The 17,494-nt window shown below is 36.3% G+C and overlaps 1 protein-coding gene across 9 annotated transcripts in view; it reads left to right on the top strand.

Moving 5' to 3' along the window:
• The window catches only part of KCTD3 (potassium channel tetramerization domain containing 3), a 69,707-nt gene extending 53,122 nt beyond the window's left edge, over positions 1–16,585 (top strand). For 5 of the 9 annotated variants that reach the window (XM_044943201.2, XM_006076322.4, XM_044943202.2 and 2 more), the window contains 8 exons: positions 671–758; positions 877–993; positions 2,857–3,027; positions 6,894–7,049; positions 10,816–10,912; positions 13,757–13,941; positions 14,022–14,160; positions 14,888–16,585. In XM_044943201.2, coding sequence (XP_044799136.2) covers positions 671–758; positions 877–993; positions 2,857–3,027; positions 6,894–7,049; positions 10,816–10,912; positions 13,757–13,941; positions 14,022–14,160; positions 14,888–15,449 — 1,515 coding nt within the window. In that variant the 3' untranslated portion in view covers positions 15,450–16,585. The remainder of the gene's footprint in view (positions 1–670; positions 759–876; positions 994–2,856; positions 3,028–6,893; positions 7,050–10,815; positions 10,913–13,756; positions 13,942–14,021; positions 14,161–14,887) is intronic. The other 4 variants (XM_025286093.3, XM_025286095.3, XM_044943200.2 and 1 more) reach the window with 3 other exon arrangements.
• Positions 16,586–17,494: the final 909 nt, after the last annotated feature.

Raw genomic sequence — 17,494 nt, 5'->3', positions numbered from 1 at the left:
TTGTTTTATAGTAAAAATCATGCCCTTTGCTTTTCTCTTAGCACAAACATAAGCATTCATTAATTTGTAATTAGCCTGATTTGCTTGGAAAACTGATTTTTTTATTCTAGTGCTTGAAAAAACAAAAGCATCTGAGAACTTGATTGGCCGTTTCCTAGGATGTAGAGGTGAAGTCTTCAGGGGGAGATAGAGAATGCTGCCTTTTCGAAGAAATGACGGTGTATCAAGGGAGCAAGTACTGTCTTGAAGTTGGCTGATCTGTTTTATGATTCTAACTGGGCAGGTCATTTCATCTCTTACTTGAGAGAGAGAAGGGAGAAAGGGGCCTGGGTCAGACTTAGTTTTCCAGTCCTAATATGTGCTCTAACCTCATGGTCATGTGCAGAAAATGGAGATTACCCAGCTGAATTCTGAAAGGAAAGTGCTGCTGTTGGAAATACGTTTTTTGTTTGTTTGTTTGTTTGTTTTTTTTTTTTAGAAAAAAGCTTTAAAGGGGACTATATTGGTGGTTCTTCAGAATTCCGCATGGATGTGTGTGTGTGTAAAGAAAGTCCATGTTCTAAGACCTAATTAAGTATCTTCTTTACTGAATAAAAAATTTGAGGAAATTGAGCAGAAAACACAGATTGTAATTAACATCTGACATCTAACAGTATTCTCACTACATCAGGTTCAAGACGTTGTTCCTATAACCAGTTACGACACGGCTGGCTCGTTCCTTCTGCTGGGATGCAGCAATGGGTCAATATACTATATAGGTAAGTGGTCGGGCACTTAGCATGGCTCTGTTTAGAATGACTTTTTAAATGAAAACAAGAAGATACTAACTTAAGTTTTAGATTTACCATTTATTTTCATACTGTTTTTACTTTTTAGATATGCAGAAGTTCCCATTGCGAATGAAGGATAATGATCTTCTTGTAACTGAACTTTATCATGATTCCTCAAATGATGCTATTACTGCTCTGAGTGTTTACCTCACACCCAAAACAAGTTAGTGCATATCAAAATTATTATGAACTATGGATGTTATTTTATGTATGTTTATTCATTGGTTTATTCTAATACGGATCTGGTCCTTTGTTTTGGTAAGCTGCAGTGCTAGGATTTCGTCTCTTTTAGTCTGAAGTTGATGTTTGGTTTTAGATTGAGGTCAAACATGACCAATAAACATACTCTGGGGTAGAGAATTAGAACTTTCCTTCTTCTGAATTGTATTGTTAATTTTTATGATAATAATAACTAAAATTATTTTTAAAACTTACCTGCACATTTACCTTCCTATGATCGCTGATTTCATTTTGAAATTAAGAGCTTTATCTTTTTAACAACAACAACAACAGAAGCTTTTAGACTATTAATCTCTATTGGAAAATGAGCTTATTTCTCTGGGAAATTTCAAATTTAAGTTTTGGAAAATATCAGTACCCATAACTTCTCTTTCAGAGGCCATTACAGTGAAATTAACAAACTACTTCTGTGAATTATTAAGAATTTTTGTATTCTACAGTGAAGGATAAACATAAATGGGGAACTGAAAATTTATCTGTAATGAAAGGAATTCTAGGAAATATTTACATGTGGCCAGTAATATTAATAGGTTGAATATATTACTTGTGTAGAATCATATTATTGAATGATTTAAGAAATCATTATCTTCTGTATGAAAGAAAAATATTCCGGCATACACAGATGATTTTTATTGAAATTATGGTAGAATTTAAACTATATTGCTCCAGAACAGAAGTCAGCAAACCATGTTCTTTTCATTGATAGTTTTATGTATTGTCTTTGGCTGCTTTTGTGCACCTGTGTCAGAATTGAGTGGTTGTCACAGAGACAGTTTGGCATGCAAAGTTTAAACTGTTTGCTATTCAGCCTTTTACAGAAAGTTTGCTGACCCCTGCTCTAGAATGAAGTATGCTCCCCCTGCCCCCGCAAATTAAAAGGGAGAAAAAAATTTCTTTTGTGGTGGCAGTATCTTCTTTTAAGACATGAGGGTGTAGTTGCCTTAAATTTTGAGAAGTGTTTTCTATAGCCTGCCCTTTCTCCCTTGATTCAAATATTTTTGGGTTGATCAGAAACAATAGCTATTAAGAGGTTCTCTGTGAAGCTTTGAAAGGCTATCTATCCCTGAACTCCATTCTGTCTTTAAATATGTGATGGAATCTGGGCACCTGTTTGAGAAAAAATCCACACACGAACCTAACATGATGCACTACTTGTACATAATTAAAAGAGACAGCATAGGTAAGTGTGATGTCAGCAGTGTGATGGGTATATTTGTTCCCTAGTTAACAGTTTTGAAACTGCTGAAGAGCATATTACTTGTATATGTACAAATAATTACAGTACTTGATTACTCAAAGAGAAGGTTTAATGTTGTAGCAGAAGTAACACAGGTGGTCATTCTAAGCTAGAAGTCATATGGAGCATTACTTTTGGAATCCTGTGCTGTATCAGTGGTGTTCTTAGCATATCAGATTTATTCTTTAAGCAGTTAATGAGTACCTACTGTCTCAGGCAAGGCACTCTGTAAGGTGTTTTAAATCTAAAATGATTATGATTCAGTCTCATCAATAAAGAGTAGCGGTAGATAGAGAACTGGGGGGTTACAGTTGCTGTGGTAGAATCTAACACTTAGTACAGTGGAGTGAGTGTTAGGAAGCGATTTATAAAGGAAGTAAGGCATTAAGACGGTCAGAGAAGTCTTCAGATTTCTGCGCCGAGCGGGATTTGGGCTGATACAAGTGCTGAATCCAGCTCTGCCTCTTCTGTCACAGAGAACACTTGCAAGGGCAGCTTTCTGTTGATCATCTTCTATCATTTCACCTTTCCACTTTTGATTTTGTGTAGGTGTCAGTGGTAACTGGATCGAGATTGCCTATGGTACGAGTTCTGGCGCAGTACGCGTCATTGTGCAGCACCCAGAGACGGTTGGGTCAGGCCCTCAGCTTTTTCAGACATTCACTGTTCATCGAAGTCCTGTCACAAAAATCATGCTGTCAGAGAAGCATCTGGTATCAGGTGAAATGATTTTATTGGTATTGGTAAGGTGGGCTGCCTCATATGAAACCTTGCCTGGGGTATAATTTTCTAGACTCCTATAAATTAAAAGAATACAAAAGCAGTGTTTTATGTATAGGCATACCAAAAAAATGGTAGAAAAGTTTAATAAGAAATACTGTGATTATCTCTTAATACTGTGAAAATATCATGATTTTCTTTGATCTTGTCTGGCTGTAGTATACATAAATTTAGAAGGTATTGTATCCTTTATTTACTCTCTATTTTAATAGTTTGTTCTTATGGCATGTTTTACTTCAGAAAATTTCTCAGTCCTGTTAAGAAGAATTTTTTTATTAGAGAAATTTATATGAATTTAATATAAATTTGGTTGTATTGTCTTAAGGTTTAATGCTAAAGTTAGTAGAATGTTGGTAGTCTAACATCAACTACTAATGTTAAAAATTAGAAAATGTGTAAAAAAGTGTGAAGAAAATAACATTTGTGGGTTTATTGTTTTTCATAGTCATAGAGGGCTTCCCCCATGGCTTAGTTGGTAAAGTTGGTAAAGAGTCTGGCTGCAATGTGGGAGACTTGGGTTCGATCCCTGGGTTGGGGAGATCCCCTGGAGAAAGGGAAAGGCTCCCCATTCCAGTGTTCTGGCCTGGAGAGTTCCATGGACTGTATAGTCCATGGGGTCGCAAAGAGTTGGACATGATTGAGGGACTTTCTATTCTATATAGTCATAGATTTTTAAAAATTTTAGATACAAATTTAATATTTAAAAAAATAGTTACAGATTTTAAAGCAAAATTAGGATGACACAACATAAAATGATCAAAAAGTAAAATTCCACTGTGAAATTACTGTATATGATAGACAATTTCTGAAAGACCTTACAAAAATTGAATTGTCAGGTATATCAGTAGCGTTTGCATTTATAAAACAATTTTGCATTAAATCTTTTGTAGATCAGTTCCTGCCTAATTTAAATTTTTATAAACATTATTTTCATATATCAACTTTTGTTTATATGAAGACTACCTAATATAAAAAGGTGATGCATCTTTCTCTAATTAAACATCAAATGGAGCTGAAATACCTTGTCCATATATGGATGGATGATGGGTAGAAGGGCAGATGGATGGATGACTGCTTTTATCGAATGTCTCACTGTTTTGGATGTAATGATGCGTTCCCGCAACAATCTCTTTTTTAAATCTTTTATAAAGCAGTACTCATCTAACATCTGCCTCACTGAGGAGTCTTTCTTGCTCTGTATGGCTGGGTCTTCCTCTTTTGCCCAGTTACGAAGTGTTGGTTTGCCTTAAATCTTTTTCTAGATTCTCTATTCTTATTTGTCTGTACTTTCTTTCCCTGGTGATTTGAATGCTGTCATCTATATGCCAGTGACTTCCAGACTTTCCTTCCACCTGTGACCATCCACAGACTTCCAGACTTGTGTATACAGTGCTTGTCCTTAGGATTTGGTTGTAGGTTTAAGAGGCATCTCTAAATTAAGCTGGTGGATAAAATGGTACTTTTGATTTCTCTCTCAAAAGCCATCTTATTACACAGTATCACGAATCATTTATACCCAAGCTGAAAATCTAGGAATCAGGCTTGATTGCTCCCTTTCTGTCACCTCCCTGCCTCCTATGTGGAATCCATCAGTAACTCCCGTTTCTTTGCTGTAGCATATATCATACGTCTGAGTACTTCACTGTGTGTCCATTGCTGCCAACCTGGTAGCTCAAGTCAGCATTTCTCCCCTGGGTTGCTGAGCTTCTCAGTTTTTTCTCTGTTTCTGTCTTGCCTCTCTATGGTTCACGTTCCACACAACAGGCAGAAATATCTTTAGAAATGCAAACCAGATCTGACTTGCCGATGGCTTCCTGTTGTATGTAGAATAAATAACTTAATATGGCGCTTCCTATTCTGGATCCTGCTTAGCTTTCGGGTCTCTTCTCTCAGCCTCCCTTGTCACTTTTCTTATTGCGCATGGTACCCTAGCTCATTGGCTCTTCTATTTCTTGAAAATGCCTTAGAACCTCTGACCTTCTTCTTTTCATTTGAAAAGAAAATTTCCTAGAAATTTGTTTGGCTGCCTCTCCTTGACATTCAAGTCCCACTTCAAACTCCTCCTTATGAGGCCTCCTTGGCCACTCGGTCTAACCTATCCAGACCTCTGTCCAGTCAGCTTTTGCTGTCAGTATCCATTTGTTTTCTTCACAGACTGTTGCTTTCTTCTCTCTCTCTCTCTCCCTCTTTTAGAATACAGGTTTCTACAGCAGCAGAAACTTTTGTTCTCCACCCTGTCCTCAGCACTTAGCGTATTTCTTGTGAATAAACGAATGAAACGACACAATATGACCCTGTGAGAAAAATAGACTATTCCTTGCTAGACCATTTTGATATTTAAATGACAGTATGCACTAAAGAGCAGTTAATACTGTTTTGATGGTAATGATGTTAGTGTTGGATGTGATGTCTAAGAATTACTTGGTGAAGTTTGCTTTGTAACAAATACCTGTATAGGTTTGAAATTTAAATTTGTCAAGAAGAATATCCAGTTTAGCCAAAAATCTGGGGTATTTTATATGTACTCAACTGTATTACTCTGCCACCTGGTGGATATGCACGTATATGTAATGACATTCTGTTTCTCTTAGTGTTAGTTTCAATGTTGTAAATGATTACTTTACAACATTGTAAATGATTAGTTTCAATGTTATAAATGTATGATGATTATTCATACTAACAAATTTCATAATTGCATTTTTGAATCAGCTAAAAATAATTCAGTTATTTATCTGAATCCCCTTAAGTTTAATAATGAAATCAGGAAATTATTTCCCATGAAGTTGATTATAGCCTAGAACTAAATGTCTTCTTTTTCACTAGAAAACTAGTATTCCGAGAATTGAGAATTTTGCTGTATAATATGTACACTTTTTATTCTTATTGCTGTTTGCTAAAATTAAATTTCTAAACTTCTGTTTAAAATGTGCAACTGTGACACCTATCCAGGAGGAAATGTGTGTATAAAAGAAATTTTGGATGATTTGATAGTATATACTGATGCTATATATAATGCTATATATATAATAAAAGACAAGTTAGTAAATTTTTTAATTAAAGCATGCCACAAAAGTACAGTTCTTGCATTAATATTATAGTTGTTTATATATTTTAATAAGGTATCTATTCTGACAAAACCAACAGAAACAGATTACTTATTCAGAGATATCTTAGTATATACCTGCTTAATATTATTACTATGGAAAAATAAATTAAGCTAATTGGAATAAGTTTCTTAAATACAGCCTCATATATAAAAATAATTTTCAACTTTAGTATTGAAATCTTAGTTTTCCGTGATGTAACTAAATGAGCAGCAAGTTTTGGAACAAATGTCATTTGTGCTAGTAAATTTTCAGTAACTCCTGGTCTTAATTGTTTGATATTTGAGTAACATAAGCAGAAACCGTTTATATGGTTGGAAAAAATAAAGTAGGCAACTTGTCTACAGTGTAGTTTACCAACAGAACAGAAAATATTCAACATTTTTTTTACATACACTTTTTTTTTTAACCTTTTCTAAATCTATACCCTATAGGCTACTTTTATAAGGATCTGTAGATTAACTTATATACCTTATATTTGCAGCAAGGTAAACCATATTCTGTTATCTCATTTTTGTTGGCTAGGTACAAATTTAAGTATGATTTTTAAGATAAGTAAGTTGTTTTGTCACTCAGAATGTGCTGTGATCTACTTATTGTAGATCATAGTGAAAAAAGTTAAAATGAATTCATAAAAGTGATGTTGTTGGTGCTCTTACAATCTGTATTTAAAAGCTCTTGTGTGTTCTCTTTCTCTCCTAGTTTGTGCAGATAATAATCATGTCCGGACATGGACAGTAACACGATTCAGAGGAATGATCTCTACTCAGCCGGGTTCTACTCCTTTAGCATCGTTCAAGATCCTGTCTCTGGAGGAGACGGAAAGCCACGGAAGCTACTCCTCTGGGAACGACATAGGTGGTCATTCTCAAGTACTATGAAGGCAGTGCTGAAGAAGTGTATTATTGGTAGTAGGAACCTAAAAAAGAGTTGTAAATATAAATTCTTCATTTTCACTTTTAAACTTATTTAAAACAGAAGCTTAGTGTGTTTTTCTGATTAAGTTCTCTAAAGTCAAAAAATTATACAGATGATATTTTTTGACTTTATGATGGTACAAAAGTGTGACAGTCATTCAGTAGAACCAGTACTTTGAAGTTTGATCTTTTCCCGGGCTAGGGATGTGTGGTACCATATTCCTCCGTGATGCTGGGCAGCAGCAGCAGGCCTGGTAAGTTCCCAGTCAGCCCCATGACCACAAGGGTAAACAAGTGATATGCTTGGAATCAGTCTGCATGCACACAGCCATTCTCTTTCTCACTTTCAGTATTCAGTAAATTACATGAGGTGTTCAACACTTTATCATAAAATAGGTTTTGTGTTAGATGGCTTTGCCCACCTGAAGGCTAATGTAAGTGTTCTGAGCACATTTACTGTAGGCTAGGCTAAGCTGTGATGTTTAGTACTAAATGCAGTTTTGACTTAATGGTATTTTCAGTATTGTAAGTCATAACCCCATCATAAGCTCAGCAAGATATGTATTATGGAATTATTTTTAGTTGTTAAAAAGTTGAGAGCAGATTTTTCATCTTTATTAGCATTTCCCAAGCAGCCAAATATGGAGAAGCTCTATACAGTCAGCAAAAACAAGACCGGGAGCTGACTGTGGCTCAGATCATGAACTCCTTATTCCCAAATTCAGACTGAAATTGAAGGAAGTAGGGAAAACTACTAGACCATTTAGGTATGACCTAAATCAAATCCTTTATGATTATACAGTGGAAGTGAGAAATAGATTTAAGGGCCTAGATCTGATAGATAGAGTGCCTGATGAACTATGGAATGAGGTTCGTGACATTGTACAGGAGACAGGGATCAAGACCATCCCCATGGAAAAGAAATGCAAAAAAGCAAAATGGTTGTCTGGGGAGGCCTTACAAATAGCTGTGAAAAGAAGAGAAGTGAAAAGCAAAGGAGAAAAGGAAAGATATAAGCATCTGAATGCAGAGTTCCAAAGAATAGCAAGAAGAGATAAGAAAGCCTTCCTCAGCGATCAATGCTAAGAAATAGAGGAAAACAACAGAATGGGAAAGACTAGAGATTTCTTCAAGAAAATTAGAGATACCAAGGGAACATTTCATGTAAAGATGGGCTCGATAAAGGACAGAAATAGTATGGACCTAACAGAAGCAGAAGATATTAAGAAGAGATGGCAAGAATACACAGAAGAACTGTACAAAAAAGATCTTCATGACCCAGATAATCATGATGGTGTGATCAGTGACCTAGAGCCAGACATCCTGGAATGTGAAGTCAAGTGGGCCTTAGAAAGCATCACTATGAACAAAGCTAGTGGAGGTGATGGAATTCCAGTTGAGCTCTTTCAAATCCTGAAAGATGATGCTGTGAAAGTGCTGCACTCAATATGCCAGCAAATTTGGAACACTCAGCAGTGGCCACAGGACTGGAAAAGGTCAGTTTTCATTCCAATCCCAAAGAAAGGCAATGCCAAAGAATGCTCAAACTACTGCACAATTGCACTAATCTCACAAGCTAGTAAAGTAATGCTCAAAATTCTCCAAGCCAGGCTTCAGCAATATGTGAACCGTGAACTTCCTGATGTTCAAGCTGGTTTTAGAAAAGGCAGAGGAACCAGAAATCAAATTGCCAACATCTGCTGGATCATCGAAAAAGCAAGAGAGTTCCAGAAAAACATCTATTTCTGCTTTATTGACTATGCCAAAGCCTTTGACTGTGTGGATCACAATAAACTGTGGAAAATTCTGAAAGAGATGGGAATACCAGACCACCTGATCTGCCTCTTGAGAAATCTGTATGCAGGTCAGGAAACAACAGTTAGAACTGGACATGGAACAACAGACTGGTTCCAAATAGGAAAAGGAGTACATCAAGGCTGTATACTGTCACCCTGCTTATTTAACTTCTATGCAGAGTACATCATGAGAAACACTGGACTGGAAGAAACACAAGCTGGAATCAAGATTGCCGGGAGAAATATCAATAACCTCAGATATTCAGATGACACCACCCTTATGGCAGAAAGTGAAGAGGAACTAAAAAGCCTCTTGATGAAAGTGAAAGAGGAGAGTGAAAAAGTTGGCTTAAAGCTCAACATTCAGAAAACGAAGTTCATGGCATCCAGTCCCATCACTTCATGGGAAATAGATGGGGAAACAGTGGAAACAGTGTCAAACTTTTATCTTTTTGGGCTCCAAAATCACTGCAGATGGTGACTGCAGCCATGAAATTAAAAGATGCTTACTCCTTGGAAGGAAAGTTATGACCAACCTAGACAGAATATTAAAAAGCAGAGATATTACTTTGCCAACAAAGGTCCATCTAGTCAAGGCTATGGTTTTTCCAGTGGTCATGTATGGATGTGAGAGTTGGACTGTGAAGAAAGCTGAGCGCCGAAGAATTGATGCTTTTGAACTGTGGTGTTGGAGAAGACTCTTGAGAGTCCCTTGGATTGCAAGGAGATCCAACCAGTCCATTCTGAAGGAGATCAGCCCTGGGATTTCTTTGGAAGGAATGAAGCTGAAACTCCAGTACTTGGGCCGCCTCATGCGAAGAATAGACTCATTGGAAAAAACTCTGATGCTGGGAGGGATTGGGGGCAGGAGGAGAAGGGGACGACAGAGGATGAAATGGCTGGATGGCATCACTGACTCAATGGACGTGAGTCTGGGTGAACTCCGGGAGTTGGTGATGGACAGGGAGGCCTGGTGTGCTGCGATTCATGGGGTCGCAAAGAGTCGGACACGACTGAGTGACTGAACTGAACTGACATGACTGAGTGACTGAACTGAACTGAACTGAAGTGATACCATCTCCAAATACCACTTTTTTTAAAAATTAGAAGCCATGATGGCTATACACATTTGAAACTTGAAATACTTTTTTTCCATAGTTGCTAATAATCAACCTGAAAATAACTTTGAAGCTGGAAAGGGGCTGATGTTCTTAGATTCTGAGAGTGGTTTTGATGGCATTCGTCAGGAAATAGTATAGCATGTTTCTACCGAAAGGCTCTGATTTTAGCAAAAGGTATATAAAGTTATATCAGTTTCTCCATACACCATAACACACCATATATACACACACAGAATCTTCACAGAAGTAGATTCTTTTCCGTAAAGATCCATTTGAAACAATCTGTAATGTATATGTGTTATACCCACCATACTTTTAATAGTTCTATAGGACCTGTTCATTAATGTGCCTTCTAGATCACCTGTATAGGCAGAACTGGTGGAATGTAAGGAGTACATGAGAATTGTTTATGCATGAAACTATTAAATGAATATGCACCCACAGTAAAGACTTCAAAATAGTTATCTTTAAAAAATGTAAGCTGCTTATGAGAATTGTACAACCGGTCTTAGTATTTTTAGAGCGAGAACTGCTCAGTGTTGTCAGTTTTAACAGTTGCCCTGTGAACCCACTTCCCACTGTGATGATAGACACTGAAAGTTTACAGTTTTGACAACAAAGTTTTTTTTTCCAACTTTATTGAGACATAATTGACACATAACATTGTGTAACTGAAAGGTGTAGCATTGACATATTTATTGAGTGCTTTTGTTCCAGGCATTAGAAATCTAAAAAATTGGAAAAAACATCAACTTAAACTTATATCAGTGTTTTCTGTTTTCTGATCAAGGACCTTTTGGAGAGCGAGATGATCAACAGGTGTTTATCCAGAAAGTTGTTCCCATCACTAATAAACTGTTTGTAAGACTGTCATCTACTGGGAAAAGGTAACACTTTACTTTATTCTATGTTCAGAAGTCAACATTTGTCTTACAAAAGGGGAAGTAATTGACAGTGGTAAAAGTGAGCAGGGAGAAGAACCTGTAAAATCTTTTAAAGGAGGAGGTAATTCTAAGGACTCTATCCTACAGGAAAAATTAAAAGAGCCAGATCATATGTTTATTTTCACACATTTAGGCTTTCTGTACTTTTTAAAATTTTTATTTTTTTGAAATACGATTGCTTTACACTGTTGTATTTATTTCTATTCTACAGCAAAGTGACTGTTTTTTATACATACACACACACACAGCTTTTTCATATTCTTTACCACTATGGTTTGTCACAGGATTTTGTATATAGTTCCCTGTAGTTAATGGCACCCCACTCCACTATTCTTGCCTAGAAAATCTCATGGACAGAGGAGCCTGGTGGACTACAGTCCATGGGGTCGCAAAGAGTCAGACACCACTGAGCGACTAATAAACACAGTTTGCGTCTACTAAGGTCAAACTAACCATCCATCCATCCTCTCCCTTGGCAGCGACAAGTCTATTGTCTGTCTGCGAGTCTGTTTCTATTTCATAAATAAGTTCATTTGTGTCATATTTTAGATTTCTACACATAAGTGATATCATGTGGTATTTGTTTTTCTCTGACTTCTTAGTATGATAATCTCTAGGGCTATCCCTGTTGCTGCAAAAGACATCATTTCATTCTTTTTTAAGGCTGAGTAATAGTTCATTGCGTGTAACTACATTATCTTGTTTATCCATCGATCTGTCACTGGATATTTAGGTTATTTCCATGTGTTGACTATTGTAAACAGTGTGGCTGTGTATGTAGGGGTGCATGTATCTTTTTGAATTATAGTTTTGTCTGGATATATATGCCCAGGAGTGGGATTGCTGGATCCTATGGCAACTCTTGTTGTAGTTTAAGGAACCTCCATACTGTTCTCCATACTGGCTTTACCAGTTTACATTCCTGCCAACAGTGCATGAAGGTTCTCGTTTCTGCACATCCTCTCCAGCATTTTGTTATTTGTAGATATTTTTAATGATGGCGATTCTAACCTGTGTGAGCTGGTACCTCATTGTAGTTTTGATTTGCATTTCTCTAATAAGCAGCAATAATGAGCATCTTTCCACATGCCTGTTGGCCATCTGTATGTCTTTGGAGAAATGTCTATTTACGTATTCCTGCTTTTGATTGGGTTGGTTTTTTTTAGTTTTATGAGCTGTTTGTATATTCTGGAAATTAAGCCCTTGTGGGTCAAATCACTTGCAAATATTTTTTCTCAGTCTGTAGGTTTTGTTTCCATTTTGTTTATGGTTTCTTTTGCTGTACAAAGGCTTGTGAGTTTGATTAGATCCAGTTTGTTTGTTTTTATTTCTATTGTCTTGGGCAACTGACATCAAAAAACATTTTATTAGATGTTTGTACAATTTGTCAGTAGGTTTGGCCTGCGTTCTCTTCTAGTTTTATGGTATCGTGTATTTTACATTGAGTCTTTAAGCCATTTGAGTGTATTTTTGTGCATGGTGTGAAGGTGTGCGCTGACTGCACGTGACTGTCCTGCTGCACATGCTGTGTGCAGTTCACTGACTGCACGTGACTGTCCCTGTTTTCTTAATTCTGTTGACAGTGGGCCCTCTGTGTCCAGAACCTCCCCCTGCAGGCAGATACCAAAATCCCACCATACTCAGGTCCCATATATAAAATGATACAGTGCACTCAGCCCTCTGTCTGTGTGGGTTCCACATCACGGAGAGCTGACTGTAGTTGTTCTAAACAGGAATCAAGATTTTAAAAAATATTTTGTCAGTTCATACGTAATATTGAAAAATGATCATCTTGATAAACAGAAAAAAAATTCAATAGTTTAGCAGCCATTTGATTAAAAAAAAAAGAATCCTAGCACTTAATAAAGGCACATTCTTTAACCTGATGAATAATATCTGCAAAAGTAATTATACAAACGTCACACTCAGCTGTAAAATGTTACAAGCTTTTCCCTTGAGGTTGGGAATGAGACTGGGATAGCTTCTATCACTCTATGTGGGCACTGCAGGAATCAACTCTCCCCCTCCCTCTCTGTTTCCCTGCCTGCTGGGAAGCTCAACTAAGCTTCATATTCTGTGCCTGTGTCTCTCTTACTAATATGAATTGTGTTTCCTCTTCATTTTTTGACCTTGCATTTGCCTGGCATTAATTGTTCTTAATCTTTTTTTCTTTTTTTTAAAGTGGGCTGGGATAAATATTTCAATCAAGTACAATTTTGTTAACCTTTCTGTGACTTTCGCACATCATTTACTGACATTATTTATTGGTCTTCTCATTTGTCAAATGTGGATTACTATTTATCTTTTATGGGAAAAAATCAATGAAAATAACTTCAAAGCATTTTAATAACTAACAATATTAATTTATTGGAGGATACTGTTTAGACATCTCCATATAGCTGTACATTTCTGGTTTTAGATTTTTAAAATTTTCACAGAAATGTTAAATGATTTCAAGATTTTTTTTTTCTAGTATCATGCCTGCTTGCTTTCTTTATGCCTTTTTAGTTTAGTAACTTCCTTTTGAATAATTGCTTAATTCTCATCAAGGCTCTTTTAAATTTTCTTTTAAGATTGATTTATTTGTCTTATTTCAGTTACTTAATACATTGTTTTATAAGAGCCTTTTCTCTAGGTTCAAAGAAACAAGCCTTGAATTTTACGGACTTTCTTTGATCCCTTTAAATCTGTTTTATATATGTGGAATATTTGACTATAACTTTGCAAAGAGGCAATTAATTTCAAAAGTCTGAACTATAGTTAACAACTGCACAATATGTTTTGCAGAATCTGCGAAATCCAAGCTGTTGACTGTACTACAATATCCTCATTTACAGTAAGAGAATGTGAAGGTTCTAGCAGGATGGGCTCCAGGCCAAGGCGGTACTTGTTCACAGGCCACACCAACGGCAGCATTCAGATGTGGGACCTGACCACTGCCATGGATATGGTCAACAAAAGTGAGGATAAGGGTATGTTCCTTAAGGAACAGTGTTCGTCAACAGGGTAGGCTTTTGATGCAAATGATTACAGTGGTGTATGTTTTCCTAAGATGTAGGTGGTCCAACTGAAGAAGAACTACTCAAATTACTGGATCAGTGTGACCTGAGCACGTCTCGCTGCGCCACTCCTAATATCAGTCCAGCAACTTCTGTGGTTCAGCATAGCCGTCTTCGCGAATCAAGTTCTAGGTAGGTTCATGCACTGAATTGATTGCTTTTTGGAAAATTGGCTAAAATACTGTAATTACATAACCTTTTAAAGCCAAATTTTTCAAAGTACATTTTAAATTCATACTTTGTCACTATTCAATTTTTAAAAAAATTTTTTTTACTAAATTTCTCGTCTACATGCATGTTTCCTTTCATAGGAAAACATCTTTTGCCCTTTGACTTATTTGTGAATTACTGCCAATTTAGATGTCTGTTAACATGATCAAGAATTCATTCAAAGGAAATTAGAAAAATCACATGTCCCCTTAGATGCTATGTGGAACTTTTGTTCCTATTGTCTCAGGGACATATTAACCAAAATTACACCTTTAAACAGTATGTAGTTTTAATACAATGACATGTATGCTTTTAGTTAAGCATATTTTTGAAATATTCCAAAATGTGAACTAAGGGCCACATACTGAAACTATATTAGTTCCACATTGATTTTAAAGGTGTTTTTCCCCTAGCTTTTTTCAGCTATTCAGGAATCTAGCTTCATTGTGAATATATGTATGGTATTATTTGCACTGTTAATTTTATACACATAGTATATAGAGTGCTTAAGATATATTTTTATATAGCATGCTAAGATACATTTTTATGTATAATATTCTTTATATATATTTACATTTTAACTGGTAGTTTAATTAATTAGATGTGCCCCTGAAAATTCCCAAGAAGACATGTGACTTTTGTATTTCAGTCTTCAGCTCCAGCACCATGAAACCATCCACGAAGCAGCTACTTATGGTTCCATTAGGCCTTACAGAGAAAGTCCTTTGTTAGCAAGAGCAAGGAGGACTGAGAGCTTTCACAGTTATAGGGACTTCCAGACTGTGAACTTGAACAGAAATATAGAAAGAGCTGTCCCTGAAAATGGTAACTTGGGTCCAATACAAGCTGAAGTTAAGAGGGCAGCGGGGGAATGTAATGTGTCTGAAAGGAAGTCTCCTGGAACAGAAGTTAAAAGCATGAGAGAATCAGATAGTGTAGTGGAAGTTCATAGACTAGCCGAAGGTTTTCTGGAATCCAAGAAAAGGTCATCAGAAGATGAAAATGAAAATAAAGTGGAGTCACGGAAGAAAGGAGGGTTTGAAGGAGGAGGATTCCTGGGAAGAAAGAAAGTCCCTCACTTGGCATCTTCACCAAGTACGTCTGATGGAGGAACTGACTCACCTGGTACTGCATCCCCGTCTCCTACAAAGACTGCGCCCTCTCCTCGGCACAAGAAAAGTGATTCTTCAGGTCAAGAGTACAGCTTGTGACAACTCAGCAAAGTGAGTAGTAGTTCCGTTATTCAGAAGAGAGTTAAACTCTACTGGATTTCAATTAGCTTTTACACCAAAACTTTACACATTAAGATTGGACTTCATTTAGTATCATCTTTTTGACAGAATTACCTGGGTTAAAGAGATAAAATAACCATATCTCATCTGATCTTTTGGAAAATTTTTTTAGTTTTACAGGCACATTTAATAGATCATTTGTAAAGAAGGAGTCCATTTCCATGTTTATCTACTCTGGATTTTGGAAGCATAGTATTAATACCATGTCTCAATAAGATGGTGCCCATTATAGATGACCATCCCCTTAGAGTGTGAGAATCAACAGACTGCATTCCTTATGCTGATTTTGCCTGAGCTTTGTCTTGCAATGTTCTGTTTAACGAATTCCATAATTCTCTTTGGAACTTAATCTCCCAACCCTTACTGTGACTGCAGAGTGGTTTACCAGGTATTTAATGAGGTGCTATGTTTGTGGAAAAATATGTAATTCAAAAACACTATTGAATACCAGATTGCTCTGTGTAGTACTAAGTCCTTTAGGATAATTTTAATTGTGGTCATTTTCTGATTCTCATTGTTGGAGTACTTAAGTTTTGGCAAGCATCACCAATATTAAATGTCAAAAATCCATTTAAACTTTCTTTAAAGTTGGAGCAACTGTTTGAACAGATGAAAATAAAGACAGTTTCGAGTGTCCAGAAAAGAAAACTACCAATTACTAATTTGCCTTGTTTGAGGAGCCACCATATTTTTTTCTTGTGTTAATAATGAAGATAATTAAATTAGAATGTGGCCATTTTGTTAAACTTAAGAGACTGCACTTCTGAATTTTTGGTTAAAGGTTTTGGCTGCTATAGAAATTTTATTTTAAATATAAGAACAAAAAAATCTTTTGTACTTTGATTTAATTGATTTCCAAATTTCTGCAAGTAAGGTAATTGTAAATTTAAAGCATTAAGCATTTATTGATGAATAATGTATATATTCCCATTCTGAGAAATATAAGTGGGTCAAGTCAAAATAAATTCTTTAAAGTTTATTATATTGCCAGTGGTTTCATAGACACTTTCTTATATTTATTTGTCAAGTAAGGCAAATAAAAATGATTAAAACTAGATGTTTTCAGTTATTTAAGGAATAGTAATCCTGTTTAAAGTGTACTTAGGTTTTGTTCATGCTTTGCTTCCTCCCATAATAAAGGAAAGAGGGAGGATCTTATATGTATGAAAACTTAACTTGTATTGTCAGGGAAAAGGTTACACAAAGCATAATTTCAGTATTACCAAGGATTGTATTTATCTCCTAAACCCTTTTTCTCATTATTATACTCATGTAAAAAGTTGGGTGGGCAAGTAAGAAAACTAAAAATTAAATATTTACCCAGTCTTTTCCAAGAGTAAAAGGGCTCTTTATGGGATTTTAGTGTAATTCTGAAAAACAAAAAACAACTGCAGTGGCAACTCACTCTAGTTATTCTATCAATATTTGCATTACAGTCAGATTGTTTTTCTTTCCTGTAGAGCTTGCACCTTGATGGTACAGCAGAAATTTGATTCTATTCTGGCACGTAACTTTGTAAACTTCAGCAGATTATAATGAAAAATCTTAGGCCTAGCAGGGATAGTTTCCTTATTAGGGTTTTTGAGTCCAAAAAAGGGGGAAAAAACCTCCAGAACCACCTGCACCGTGTGAACTTCTCTCACTTCTTAGGAGAACAGGAACACTGTCCATTGTGTACGGAAGAATAAGATTTCAGAAAAAAGGCTACGTGAGGACTTTTGAAGGAAGATAGCCATCTACAAGAGAGCGCTCACCAGAAACCAACCTCCATGGCACCTTGATGCCAGGCTCACAGCCTCCAGAACCATGAACAGAGATTTTTCAGCCAAGGTGCTGGAGTAGCATTCCTCAGTCTCCTCTCTTGAGCACACCAAAAAATAGTCTACATCCATAGGCATGAAGACGAAATCAAGAGGCGAAAGGATAGGTGCACTCATGGTGTAATCAGATCCCGTACCACCAGC

This window comes from Bubalus bubalis, chromosome 5 (assembly GCF_019923935.1).
Source record: "Bubalus bubalis isolate 160015118507 breed Murrah chromosome 5, NDDB_SH_1, whole genome shotgun sequence".
NCBI lineage: Eukaryota > Metazoa > Chordata > Mammalia > Artiodactyla > Bovidae > Bubalus > Bubalus bubalis.
The sequence above is the reverse complement of the archived record's forward strand: the minus strand, read 5'-3'. Positions and strand labels throughout refer to the sequence as shown.